Source organism: Neovison vison, chromosome 12 (genome assembly GCF_020171115.1).
Source record: "Neovison vison isolate M4711 chromosome 12, ASM_NN_V1, whole genome shotgun sequence".
Classification (NCBI taxonomy): domain Eukaryota; kingdom Metazoa; phylum Chordata; class Mammalia; order Carnivora; family Mustelidae; genus Neogale; species Neogale vison.
The window spans coordinates 30,320,013-30,334,948 of NC_058102.1; the positions used below are offsets into that span (position 1 = coordinate 30,320,013).

General features: G+C 43.9%; 1 protein-coding gene across 3 annotated transcripts in view; it reads left to right on the forward strand.

Annotated features, from left to right (window-relative positions):
* Positions 1-14,936, forward strand: part of POC1B (POC1 centriolar protein B) — a 100,630-nt gene that overhangs the window by 20,236 nt on the left and 65,458 nt on the right. For 2 of the 3 annotated variants that reach the window (XM_044228797.1, XM_044228794.1), the window contains exons 3-4: positions 2,125-2,296; positions 7,034-7,213. In XM_044228797.1, coding sequence (XP_044084732.1) covers positions 2,125-2,296; positions 7,034-7,213 — 352 coding nt within the window. Of the gene's footprint in view, positions 1-2,124; positions 2,297-2,561; positions 2,594-7,033; positions 7,214-14,936 lie in introns of those variants that run through there. The other variant, XM_044228795.1, reaches the window with a different exon arrangement.

Consider the following 14,936-nt stretch of genomic DNA (forward strand, 5'->3'; position numbering starts at 1 on the left):
AAGAGGAACCCTCTTGTACTGTTGATGGGATCATAAATTATGCAGCTACTATGAAAAACAGTATGGAGATTCCTCCAAAAAATTAGAAATATACGATCCAGTCCATTACTAGGGATTTACCCAAAGAAAATAAGAACACTAATTTAAAATGATAAATATACCTCTGTGACCTGCAGCATTATTTGTAATAGCCAAGATATGGAAGCAACCCAAGTGTTCACTGATAGATGAGTAGATAAAGATGTGGTACACACACACACACACACACACACACAGGAATATTACTCAGCCATATAAAAAGAATGGAATCTTGCCGTTTTTGACAACATGAATGGGCCTCAAAGGTGTTATGCTAAGTGAAATAAGTTGGATAAAGACAGATACCATATGATATTGTTTGTATATGAAATCTAAAAAACTAAAAAAATGAATGAACAAATAAAAAAAGAAACAGACCAATAAATATGAAGAACATAATGTGCTTGCCAGTGGGGGAGTGGGCACATTAGATAAAGAGAGGTTGGAGCTACAGAAAATAGAATGAATCATTTATTTGTAAAAGTCCTCTGAGCATGTATATTATTATTATTGAACTGTCTCCTCTATGATGTTGTGATTCCTTGAGGTTAGGGATTGTGTCTTATTTCTTTTTGTAGATCTTATTTGCAGCATAATACTTTACACTCGAACAAGGTCCTTAGTATAATGCGTGTGATAATACATCGTTTTCCCTATTTTGTCTATATTAGATCCAGATCATTCAGATTCTAATATAAATATTTAATAATCTTACGAATTGAGGTGGAACATGAGCTTTTTGTGTTTTTTAAAAAGGGGTTAGTATACAGCATTATAGCCTGAAACTTTAAAATTCACTTTAACTATTTTATATGGGAACAACGCATAGGCCAAGTCCAGGCAAATGTTATCTATGGCTAAAGAAAGTAGAAGGTTTTCAGTGGCTTTATATTCTCTTCTAACAGTAATTCTAGTTGTATTTCACAGTTATAAAGTTGCTTTTTTTTCTAGAATTCTGCAGTCTAGACAGTACTTCTCATTGATCTGGTTCCTATTATTGGTGCAATTTGGGGGCTACATGTATATATAAAATTTGATTTGGGGACAAGAGTTAGATTGATCTTTCATTTATTCATTTGTTCATTCTTTGTCTGAGGCATTTATTTCCACTATTGGTTGCATTTGTTTTTATTTTCTTAAAGCCTTAAGCTATGGCTTAACGTACACGATTCTTTGATTAATTGTAGAATGTCATAACAGCAGAAAGAGACTTTCAAGATCACCTTATCCATCTATAAAAGAAATTACTGGGTCAGTTAACAGAATGGGAACACTGTTGGTAGATTCAATTATTATAAGTGATCAGCTTCCTGAAGTTGATAGTGTTACGGGCATATAAGAGAGTGTCCTTATTCTTAGAAAAACACAATGTAATATTTAGGAATAAAGATGCCATGATGGTGTATTTACTTCCAAATGGTTCAGGGAAAGAAAAGTGTGTGTGTGTGTGTGTGTGTGTGTGTGTACAAGCTCACTTGCATATGGAGAGAAAGAGGGAGCACAAATGAGCAAAGAGTCAATTATAAACCAAATGGGGAACAATATTAACAGGTAGATCTGGCAAAGGCTGTATTAATCTTCTTTACACTGTTATGTGTTTCCTCGTAAGTGTGAAATTCTCTCCCATCTAAACAGTTTTAAATACTCATCGCAGCCAGCCCTCTCAGGAAAAGCATTCAGTCTATGTGACACAGAGGTTATGTAACTTTCCCAGTCACCCTGAGAGTTAGAGACGGAACCTCTCCGAGTCCCGCGGGCCGTTTTATGCTGTGCTGCCACCTTCTAGTAACTTGTCATCGCGCTCCAACCAGATGCAAGGGCCAGTAATCTCGACTTGCGGTTGCATCGGACGCAGCCAAACTTGCACATTAATGATGTAGCTCTGGGTGACTTTTAAAAATACTTTTTCCATCATCTGGTCAGCCCTACAACCCCCAGCCCCTGTGTTACCTGGACATCTTGTCTCTAGATATGGTGCCCGCTGTAATGAGACACGCCTACATTCGCATGTTAACAGTCATGGTTTGTTCTTCTCTCTCCTGATAGCTACCGCTTCTTGGGATACGTTTCTCATGCTATGGAATTGCAAGCCACAAGCCAGAGCTTTCAGATTTGTGGGTCACAAGGATGTTGTAACCAGCGTGCAGTTTTCCCCACATGGAAACTTACTGGCCTCTGCTTCACGGGACAGAACTGTCAGACTGTGGATTCCTGATAAGTAAGAGAAATAAACAAGTACCTGATGTGCTCTGGATTTAGGAATGTGAGCGCAAATGAGCCTGGCCGTTCCTTCTGCACTTCTTGGGAATGCCGGCGCTCCCAGTATGTGCACCGCCCCTAGTCGGAGTCACGTGCCGCTCCCAGTACGTGCACCGCACCTAGTCGGAGTCACGTGCACGACGTGTGCCCTTGTCGTGAAGTTGGCAGACTACCTCATACTGTTTTTTCCCCATTTTAAACTCATAATTATCTCTTCTTCTTGAAATCTATGTCTAACCATGGAAATATACTTAAGGTTTGTTTTTTGGTCTTTTTTTTTTTTTTTGGACAGGGGCCTGGTTATCTATCCCTTCATAAATCTATTGTAAACTTAAGATTGTCTCCCCAGAGAGACACGTATCGACATTATAACTGAGATTTCATAGTTTATTAACCTACTATCACCCATTTGTGGATTTTTGGGGGGCCTTTGGATATCTGTTAATCCCTGTTGCAGAACTGACTTTTGGTGCATATCATATTATTGGGCTCCGGAGTTTTCTGGCTAAAGAAAGTTTCTGACAAATACATAAATCACTGTGTTTGTGTAAAGTCCTATTCTAGTCTAACAAATCCCTCTTTAAGAGGCTTTTAAAATCCTAGCTGATGGCTTATCTATTTTAAGCAATTATTGAGCCATGTTTTTTTTAAAAAGTCTTTGAACTCTTTTTTTGAACTCCTTTTTTAATTATATGTTTTCAAACACACATGAAAACAGAAGGAGTAGCGCAGTGATCCCCGCCCCCCCATATTCCTCCACCACGCCCAGCAGCTTTCGGTGTCAGCATTTATCAGTGGTTTCACCCATGCCCCCGCTCGCTTTCTCTTTCTTTCTCTCTTTTTTTTTTAGCGAGAGTATTTTTAGAACAAATCCCACACACCATTTCCCGCCATAAATAAGAGTTTGAGCATTTGCCTTGGCGCTGCTGTGGCAGGACGGGATTTGTGGCGCGTGACTGAGCAGTCTCAGGCACCCCCACATGGACGTTCGCAGGGCATTTTCCTGCCAGGAGGCACTTTGTTTTCACCACCACCCAGGGAAACTCCGTGCTGAGAAACTGAACATCACCCTGATGGTGAAAACTACCCAAGAGAAACGGCGTGTTCTCTTGACGCTGTGGGTGGCCGGGTGCAGGGTGGCTGCGGGGGCGGGAGACTGGCTCGGAGTCCAAAAGGGAGAGTGTTTTCTAAAATCCTTAACTTTGGGGATTTAAGGCCAGTGGTTGTACTTTCTTCAGCACGACACCGCTCCCGTCTCCCACTACTAATTCAAGGAGCTCTCAGTGAATAAGCGCCATACAAGGGTAGAAATGCTTACCACGCACGGCCGTTAGTTGGTACGGGCTGATAAAGTGCCCCAGTTCAGCCTGGGTAGATGTCTCTGGTTCCTCTTTCTACATCATATCATCGTGGGCCAGGGAAATCGTGGGTCATGGCAGTGAGATGGAGACTGATTGCTCCGTATTGCTGTATAATCATCCTCAAAACTTGGCCGAATACAGTAACTGTCCTTTCCCATAATGTGTGGGTTATCTGGATGGTTCTTCTGCCCCATTTGATGTTAGCTATTACTCAGTTTCACTAGGCCAGGGGGTCCTGCACCCCACTCACACCTGCGGCCTGTGCCAGCTGTTGGCCAGGGCTCCCTGGTCCTCTGTATGCCCTCTCTGCGCCCAGATAAGGACTTCCTTACAGCCTGGCAGCTGTGTACTAGGACAGTAAAAATGAAAGCGACTAGGCCTTTGAAGGGCAAGGTCTGACACTGCCACAGTGTCACTTTTGTCTCATTCTGCTGGTCAGAGTAGGTCACAGCCAGCCCAGATGTGAAGGAGGAAAAATGGGTAGATTCCACCTTGTGTGGGGGTGTGGGGAGCAGCGTGTGGTGCAGGGATGAGAGGGAGTAGGCAGGCGGTAGCACTTGCAAACACCACACCTGGTCACTGGCAGGCCAGGGGAAGATAGTAGAACCAAGAGTGGAGGCAGTTCTGGCCCAGAGTCCATCACCATGGGCAGTCACGAGAATGTGGGCAGAAAGGGGACGTAAATGTGTGTGGGCACAGAACCACTATCAAGGCAAGGTGAGGACCTACAGAGCCATTAAGCAGTAGCACAAACAAGGCACTCCTACAGTGGTTTCTTACAGGCTTCCTGCTGAGACCGGGTCCAGGGGCCACAGCAGGCGAGAGCCAAGAGGCTGGCCCTTTAGAAAGACGTCCAGCCAGATAGCCTGATGGGGTATGGAGCGTAGAACTAATGATCAGGGCGGATTTGAATGATTCCAACTGTCTCCTGGCTTCCTGGTCATAGCGGATGCCAGTCTAGTCTTTGTCTTTTCTAGGCTGTATTCTTTGTTTTGTTTTTTTTTTTTTTTTTTTTTTTTAGATTTTACTTATTTATTTGACAGAGATCACAAGTAGACAGAGAGGCAGGCAGAGAGAGGGGGAGTGGAAGCAGGCTCCCCGCCGAGCAGAGAGCCCAATGCTAGGCTCGATCCCAGGACCCTGAGATCATGACCTGAGCCGAAGGTAGTGGCCCAACCCACTGAGCCACCCAGGCACCCCTCTAGGCTATATTCTTAAATTCGGGCCAAACTATACTCCTGACTGCCACCCATAGAGCTTTCCCTTGAAATTTCACTGGACTAGAGCCTGAATGCTCTTTCCTATTTAAAAAAATATATATCAATTTTAGTTTTTCCTGGTATAATATCATGTATCAGGTGATGGATGGAGCTTTATTACAAAGTCACTTTACATTCTACAGACCACTGGAAGGATAAGCCAGGATGGATCTAAGAACCTTAAGTTGTGAGTCTTCCCAGTGGAATTGAATAAAGTGCATTGAGCTTTTTATATGCCTGATATTTTGCTAGATGCTGATCTTTTTTTTTTTTTTTTAAAGATTTTATTTATTTGACAGAGAGAGAGATATCACAGGCAGAGAGGCAGGCAGAGAGAGAGGGGGAAGCAGGCTCCCTGATGAGCAGAGCCCTATGTGGGGCTTGATCCCAGGACCCTGAGATCATGACCTGGGCCAAAGGCAGAGGCTTAACCCACTGAGCCACCCAGGCGCCCCCTAGATGCTGATCTTATAGGGATGAATAAATCATCATTCCTGTCCTCAAAAAAAAAACAAAAACAAAAAACAAAAAACAACTACAAAAACCCCCCCAAACTCGGGGCTTAATACAAAAGAAACAGGTTTTTTTTTTTTTTTTAAGTACTGTATAATGTAATACGTAAAATAGATACAGCAGACAGGGAGCAGTTAAGCCTGCCTGGGTCGATCAAGGCGGCAGGGTGGGGGGTGGTGTGTTTGAGTGGAGGAAGTAATCCAGGCTGAGAAAAAGCAGCAAGTGCAAAGCCAGAGGTGTGTTTGAAGCTCAGGGATTGTTCTGAGTCCAAAGTTCAGTGTTAGAGCAGGATGCCTTGCTGAAGAGCTTGGGCATTGTGCCTTTTCTTGGAGCGCAGCCAGTGACACGTTTATGCTAAGATTTACATGCACAGAATGGCACTTTTAGGGAGGTAATAAGCACCGTATGTTGGGGACTAGAGGAGGATAGCAGATTAGAGCAGGGAAACCAGTTAAGAAGCTTTTGCGATAATCTCGGTGAAGGATATGGAAGGTGTATCTCCCTTAATGTGAACATAGCTGGGATAGAAAGAAGAGGTACTGGAAGGGTATTTGGGCGGTGATAGCACGGTCACTATCAATAGATGCATTTGTTGGTCTACTGAGTGTGGGAAGAGAAGGGGAGCAGTTGAGTATGACTTCTCCCTCTACAAATTCTGTCGCCTGCTGTTTTTCAAACAGTTACATATAAATGACTTTCTGAATGGGAAGACACTTGGAGGTGTCTTGGGAACTTTAGAATGCTACCACAAAGTAGTATTTCCCCAGTGCCACCTTTGAATTCCAGCTCTCTCTGCTAGCCTGCTCCTATTTTAAAGTTTTTAGTTTTGTTTTTTCCTGGTGCTTCTCCTTAAATGCCACACATCATTTTCTCCATCTCTTCTTTTTCTGTTCTCTTTTGCTCACCCTCGTCAAGAAAAAGAAGAAGCATCTGAAATTTCAGTGTTGAGAACTGTGTTATTACCGTTTGTCATTTGTTTTGCTTATGAGCGTAAGATTAAGTCTGGCCAGAGCATGGCCTTAGATATACCCCAGGGGTCTTAGTTCTCATTGCTGGTGGGTGCAAACACAAGTGGAAACAGGAAAGTCGGATCACCTAGAGCTACGTTCTGGAGAGGGGAAAATGGCATAAGGGCCATCTCTTCCCTCCCAACCCGAACTGCCAGTCCACACGTGACCTTAGTCCGAAAGCACTTCTTTGGAGCTATTCATTTAACCTGCCTTAGCTTTTCTAGGTTGCAGGTTCTTTAAACTATTTTTTGCTCTTTCTAGAGGAAGAACAGTAACTTAAAATTCATGGTTGAGATTTGTTCAAAATATTATTCTCTAGCTTCCAGTTAAAACAGCAACTTCATTTCTGGGTGGGACCACCAGGGTCTTTCCTGTTAAGTATCAGTTGTGACTCTAATAAAACCAGCTATAAAGAGTGTTGATGAAGAAACTTCTCACACTTTTCTTAATTTTTTTAGGAATTAAATTTTCATATATTTCAAAGTCTGTATGCTGGTTAGATGTTGATAATATTGAAACCCAGAGTTACAAATATTGAACTGTTTATTTCCAGGAGAGGGAAATCCTCCGAATTTAAAGCTCATACAGCTCCCGTTCGAAGTGTAGACTTTTCAGCCGATGGCCAGTTTCTAGCTACAGCCTCTGAAGACAAATCCATCAAAGTATGGAACATGTATCGCCAGCGTTTCTTGTATTCCTTGTACCGACATACGCACTGGGTACGCTGTGCCAAGTAAGTATGAAGTTTCGTCATAAGGTTTCCACATTTTTTCCCTGCCGTAGTTCATGTATACCCTCCCCCCTCCAACCCCCAGAAAAGGGGATTGAGGACAAATTCATTCGTTCGTTCATTCAGCAAATATTTATTGTGTGCCTGCTATTATGTGCTGGGAAGAATAGGAAACAAAACAGTCAGAACCTCTCGCTGTCATGAAGCTGACATTCTAGAAAGGGGAGACAGACAACAAACAGGTAGGAAAATGGATCGGAAGGGGGGGGCTGCAGTTTTAAACAGGGTGTTCAGAGACTGCGTAACAAAGAGGGTGGCCTTTGAGCTGAGACCTAATAGAAGGGGAGGGGGCAAGACTTGAATATATTTGGGAAAGGAAATGTCCTGGATACAGGAAACCAGTACAGAAGCCCTGGGGTGGGAGCCGGGGGGCTGTTCGAGGACCAGCAAGAAGGCTGGTGTGGAGCAGAGTGTGGGGAAGGAATTGGAGAGGCCCCAAGGGAAGCTTCAGCCAGGTTGGGAACAGCTGACAGGCACTGAGTGAGGCGAGATGCCCCTGGAGCGCATTTCATCTCCCTGACCAATGTTTTATGGGGTTGCTCTGATTTCTGTGTGGAAAATGGACTGTCAAAGTCAGGGCAGAAGCAGGGAGTGTTGCTAGGAGGTTATATGTAGTGGTTCACATCCGGGCTTGGACCAGAGTGGTGGCAGTGGAGACTTCAAGAAGTGGTTGGAGTCGAGACATAGCTTGAAGGGATAAGCAACACTACTTGCTGTCACAGGATGTGAGAGACCAAGAGAGGAACTAAGAATGACCACAGTCTTTCTCAGTAGTTTATTGGGACAAGTGCTATTGTAGGTGTCCCTTTCTGTTCTTAAGAACAGAAAGTACTTAAGAAACACACTGCTAAAGTACTTAAAATATTTCCCCAACTGCCATAGGAAGATAGGGCTATTATTGTTTTAGTTTCCCAGTTTTGCAGATAAGGGAACTGAGTTTCAGAGTTAAAATTAGCACTCATCTAGTTGAAAGTGATAGAAACCCAAAGAAACTATTTTTTTCCTCTCAAGGTGGTTAATTAGCTGATGTTTGTAACATTGGAGTAAAGACAGGGAACACCAGAAGCAGGGACTCCAATGCCTCCAGTGTCTCTGTAGGCCTCCCTACACGCCGGCTCTATTCTCTCAAACACCCCGCTGCTGAGGTCACTGCCAGCTCTTGGCGAAGTCCTCACAGCTCTGTGACTGGACAGGAAAAGCTCCTCCTAACACCAGTTAGAAAAATGCCAGGGGCAGCTCTCAGCTTGGATCCCGTGCCCATCCCTTCAGGCAGTGAGACACTGGTTGCGTCAGGTTAGGCAGGCGCCCGATGAGACCAGTGACCCCCGCTGGCTGAGGGGTGAGAGTACATACCAGCCATGCATTCTGGTGGTGGAGAGAGAGGACAGCTCGCCAAAGGAGGGGGCTAGCATAGTTATGGCCATTAGGGGACAATCTGTGAAGCTTGCAGCCAGCAGACTTGGTGCACGCTGGAGGAAACAATGTGTGACGGCATCTCCAGCCAGGATATGGGGGAGGGGGAGCCCAGCCCTGTCTGTCTCGCCTTACATCCCACGTTCCTGCTATCATGCCCTCAGTAGAACATTATTATTCAGGTGTTGATTATAATCAAGGGTAATGAATCTAAGGAAAATAAAAATAAGGTCATACTTTTAGTCAATAGTTTTTTTTGCCTTTTTTTTTTTTTCCCTTCAAAGGTCTCCGCTACTTTTGGCTCTTGCCATCTCAGTCTTCTTTCTTTCTTTTTTTTTTTTTAAGATTTTATTTATTTATTTGACAGGGAGAGATCACAATTGGGCAGAGAGGCAGGCAGAGAGAGAGAGGAGGAAGCAGGCTCCCTGCCGAGCGGAGAGCCCGATGCGGGACTCGATCCCAGGACCCTGAGATCATGACCTGAGCCGAAGGCAGCGGCTTAACCCACTGAGCCACCCAGGCGCTCTCAGTCTTCTTTCTGTATATGCCAGAGAGCTGTGTGGTCAAGAACCTGAGCCTGGGACCTAAATATATAGGTTAAAATTCTAGCCCCACCAACTACCAGCTGTGTGACCTTATGGAAGTTTATCAAACTACTCAGTGCCTTAGTTTTCTTACCTGTAAAATTAGGATAATAATAACCTGCTACACAGGTTGTCATGGTATTTAAATGAGTAAATATATGTGGAACTTTTAGAATCATGCCTCCCACAGAGTAACCACTAGATAAATCTTTAGCCATCCTCTTCCTCATCATCATTGGACATCACAATCTTGTTTCATTTTTAAAGATATTTTGAAAGTTGAGTTGATAATTCTTTTCTGCCTTAAGGAGGTGATGTGTGGTGGTCCTAAGAGGCTGGTCAGCTCATTTGTATTGATTTATTCAATGATGTTATGAACAGAGAATCGATTGTCTAGTGCATCAGACCTGGAGAACAGACAGAGGCACAGGAGACTAGGCAGGAGCCTGGGAGTCATTCAGCTCCCACTGGGACTGACTCTGGATATGTTTAGCAAAGACACTAGTTTCTGTTATCTTCATCAAGGAGCTCATCAGAAGCAAAAACATTGAATGATAGCTGTTATTTCTCTAGTGTGTCCTGAATGTCTCTGTTTCCTTCCTAAAATAATTTAAGGTGATTTATAATAAAGGTAACACAATCAGAGGGAATGAAGAGACGATTCTAACTAGAACCATGTAACCTTGCTTAGTGCACATCTGGCAGGTCTAGACTGAGTTTCCTGCAGCCAAGGTATTAATGGGATGATGGTGGCTGTCATACATTTGTATTCTCACAACAAAAAGAAATCCTATCAAGCTGTTCAGATAAGACAAAATTTTTCCTGTAGTAAATTCTAGGAGGTATTTTATTCCTTGCCCTTGTCCTGAATCATCTAGTATAATATACATGCAGAAGAAAAGTTATTGCTGATACAAGACAGAAGCACTTAGGAAATGTTGAAAGGTCACCAATAATGTAAAATTCTGGTTTTCAGAATATTCCTTAATGAGCATAGCCTGCTATGCACCGCACATCTGTGCTGCATGTTAGGTAGGTAGAGATCCACAGTCTGGGCCTCAGGGAGCTTTTATATTCTATAGTTCAATGGAAAAAATGGATACAAATTATACTTATAAAAATTATAAACTTAATGTATCCTGTGGGAAGGTGATGCACAGGTGATCAGGGAGTGGGCAGTGGGGCACTGAACTAGACCTGCACGAGGAGAAGCCGGGGAGGCATTTCAGGCCCAGCACCGATGGACGGGCAGGAGAAGAGGCAGCAGCGTCTTGTCAGATGGGGAAGGGTGGCAAGCCATTCACAGTGGAAATCAGCCAGAGGAGGCCCTGTGGCCTGGGGAAAGGTTTTGTGCTCTGGGAACATGAATTATTCAGCTGTTGCCAGGTGTGAGGAGTGAAATGACAAGTGGGGTGGAGTGGGGAGAGCTGGGGAAGGCTCATTGTCATGGATGTCCTGAAAAAGACTTTGGACTTCATCCTCCCTGTGACACGGAGATACTAGAGGGCTTGGAATGGGGAGGAAGCCTGATCTTTCTGGAGCTCTCGGCTAATTGGTCTTACATCCCACAGCACACTTGCTTTGGAGCGTTGGCATGAGCCAGGCCAAGACTCATAGGCCTCCCTGTGCCGCATCATTACTCTTCAGCAAGTCAGTCTACGCTCTCAGCCCAGTGGGAGGTGAGGGTAATGGGGCATCTCAAATAGACTGTTGTGGGGATGAGAGAGACTGTGCAGGCTGAGTGATGCCAGAAGCCTGCCATTCCTCCGGCTGGACAGCACTGGTTAGGGAGAGACTTAGGCATTGGGGAAGAGCCCCGAAAAACATTCTCCCTCATCAGTTAGAGAGGAGGAGGTGATGATTGAACCCTCCTTTTCTGTCTGCCTGGCATCTGTTCTGTTTTCTGGAGACGGTGCCAAGTTTTCCCCGAGGAACCAGTGCTCCCCCGCAGTCCCTCATTATGTGATGTACCATGCTGGCATGGCCTAATCTCCAGTCCCAGCGGAGGGCATTGAGCTCAGCCTTGCCGCCTGGAACAGGACATCTCCTGCCTGCAGGAGTTAGTGAGTCTTGTTAGAACGGCAGGCCCTTGCCTTGGGATTTCTGTGTCAGGCTTATTTCCTTTTTCTTTCCTTCTTTTTTCCCTTAAGTTTATTTATTTGTTTTAGTAATCCCTACACCCCAAGTGGGGCTTGAATTTATGACCCTGAGATCAAGAGTCACATACCCTTCTGACAGAACTAGCCAAGAGCCCCTTAGGCTTATTTAAACCTGTGGCTGCTGAAGGACAGTGCGGGCAAAGAGCTGACGGGGCATTAGACTGTGAGCTGGAGAGAGAGAACATTGCTATCTAATTACCTCTGCGGTTTCTGGAAAGGGTCATACCTGGTTTTATGAGCATGTGTTTGCATGTGGGCATGTATGTGCGTGTGAGAAACCAGCCTTAGAAATTCTCACTTTATTTTTTAAAGGCACTTTTTATAAGATGTGATAGTGGAACCGCATTTTGGAAAAGTGGGAGTTATTGTGGCACCCGGTGATGTAGCCTCTCCACAGATTTACCTTCCTTCCCCACTCCACCCCCCACCAGCACTCTGCATCTCCATGGAGACCCTGGTGAAATGCAGATCCGGTCACACAGCTCCTCAGGTTAAAACCACTCGGTGATTCCTTGCCCTGGCGCGTCTGCTCTGCCTTCCTTGTCTTTTGTCCGTGTCACCATCCCCTTCCTGACTCTATGCAGAGTTCCCATGTGCCATGTTCTGTTATGTTCTGTGCCTTTTCCACATGCTGCCTGCCCTGTCTACAGTGCCCCCTGAATCCACGCTCCCTTCACAGTCCTGCTCTGCATCTCTCCCCGCAGGAGAGGTTTCTGACTCTCCCAAGCCTAGCTTCTCCGAAGTCCTTTATGCCACTGCATTGTCCCTTTGAGGAGCTCTGTCTGCTTCAGCCTCTCTTCCCTGTCGGACTTTGAATTTCAAGTATTTTATTCCTGTTGTAGTCCCTTGACAAGCCCTGATCTAAATTCTGTAGCTACCATAGAAAGCAAACCAAAATTCCCAGTCTTGTAGAGTTCCTTCTACCAAAGGGAGGTAGACAATTAAAAAAATATGTTAGTGATACGTGCTTTGCAGAAAAATTCTCTAGGGTAACCAGATAGAGAGTGCTGGGGTTGCAGGGTGCTCTTACATCCCGGTGACAAGGCATCTCTGCTCAGGTGACCTTGCCTGAAGGCGGGAAGCCATTGGGGGTGGGGGGTAGGGGGCGGAGATGAGTGTTGGAGATGGAGTCTTACACAGTATGAGAAGCACGCCATGTTAGTGTGGAGTGGGGAAGGCTCAGAGGAGGTGTGTAAAAATGTGGGTTGAATGAATCAGTGAGGGGTGTGCAGGCAGCTTAGGTGGGAGTTTTCATGGGCTTCTTCAAGGAAGAGTCATTTCTGTGGATTTTTAATATATAAAAAAAGGACTATACATGCATGTTGTGATGGAGAATGTGTATGGGACTTCACTTTTTTTTTTCCCCAATCCCTGTTCAGATTGATAATTTTGTATTGAGCTCACCTGCTCTTTTATAGAATGCCTTATTCTCACCTTGCCTACCTTGTTCTGAGGTGGATTTCTTGTTTTCTTTTTTACCTGGTGTTTTCTTTTTAATTTATTTTTTTAAATTTCTCTTTTCAGTGTTCCAGAATTCATTGTATATGCACCACACCCAGTGCTCCATGCAATACATGCCCTCCATAATACCCACCACCAGGCTCACCCAACCTCCCACCTGCACCCCTTCAAAACCCTCAGATTGTTTTTCAGAGCCCACAGTCTCTCATGGTTCGTCTCCCCCTCCGGTTCCCCCAACTCCCTTCTCCTCTCCATCTCCCCATGTCCTCTGTGTTATTCCTTATGCTCCACAAATAAGCGAAACCATATGGTAATTGACTCTCTCTGCTTGACTTATTTCACTCAGCAGAATCTTTCCAGTCCCATCCATGTTGATATAAAAGTTAGGTATTCATCCTTTCTGATGGAGGCATAATACTCCATTGGAGATATGGACCATATCTTCTTTATCCATTCGTCTGTTGAAGGGCATCTTGGTTCTTTCCACCATTTGGCAACTGTGGCCATTGCTGCTGAACTTTGGATTGCAGATGGCTCTTCTTTTCACTACATCAGTATCTTTGGGGTGAATGCCTACTAGTGCCATTGCAGGTCATAGGATAGCTCTATTTTTAGTTGTTTGAGGAATCTCCACACTGTTTTCCAAAGTGGCTACACCAACTTACATTCCCACAAACAGTGTAAGAGGGTTCTCCTTTCTCCACATCCTCTCCAACACTTGTTGTTTATTGTCTTGTTGATTTTGGCCATTCTAACTGGTGTAAGGTGGTATCTCAATGTGGTTTTGGTTTGAATCTCCTTGATGGCTAGTGATGATGAACATTTTTTCATGTGTCTGTTAGCCATTCATATGTCTTCATTGGAGAAGTGTCTGTTCATGTCTTCTGCCCATTTTTGGACATGATGATCTGTTTTGTATGTGTTGAGTTTGAGGAGTTCTTTATAGATCTTGGATATCAGCCCTTTGTCTGTATTGTCATTTGCAAATATCTTCTCCCGTTTCGTGGGTTGCCTCTTTGTTTTGTTGACTGTTTCCTTTGCTGTGCAGAAGCTTTTGATCTTGATGAAGTCCCAAAAATTCATTTTCACTTTTGTTTCCTTTGCCTTTGGAGACGTATCTTGAAAGAAGTTGCTGTGGCTGATGTTGAAGAGATTACTGCCTATGTTCTTCTCTCGGATTCTGATGGATTGCTGCCTCACATTGAGGTCTTTTATCCATTTCAAGTTTATCTTTGTGTATGGTATAAGAGAATGGTTGAATTTCATTCTTCTATACATAGCTGTCCAGTTTTCCCAGCACCATTTATTGGAAGAGACTGTCTTTTTTCCACTGTTTATTTTTTCCTGTTTTGTCGAAGATTATTTGACCATAGAGTTGAGGGTCCATATCTCGGCTCTCTACTGTGTTCCACTGGTCTGTGGGTCTGTTTTTATGCCAGTACCATGCTTTCTTGGTGATCATAGCTTTGTAGTAAAGCTTGAAGTCAGGCAATATGATGCCCCCAGTTTTGTTTTTCTTTTTCAACATTTTCTTAGCGATTCAGGGTCTCTTTGGATTCCATACAAATTTTAGGATTGTTTGATCCAGCTCTTTGAAAAATGCCAGTGGAATTTTGATCAGAATGGCATTGAAAGTATAGATTGATCTAGGCAGTATAGACATTTTAACAATGTTTATTCTTCTGTTCCATGAGCATGGAATGGTCTTCCATCTTTTTGTGTCTTCTTCAATTTCTTTTATGAGTGTTCTATAGTTCATTCAGTACAGATCCTTTACCTCTTTGGTTAAATTTATTCCCAGGTATCTTACAGTTCTTGGTGCTATAGTAAATGGAATCGATTCTCTAATTTCCCTTTCTGTGTTTTCATTGTTAGTGTATAAGAAAGCAACTGATTTCTGTACATTGATTTTGCATCCTGCCACATTACTGAGTTGCTGAATGAGTTCTAGTAGTTTGGGGGTGGAGTCTTTTGGGTTTTCCATATAAAGTGTCATGTCATCTGCAAAGAGAGAGAGTTTGACTTCTTCACTGCCAATTTGAATATCTT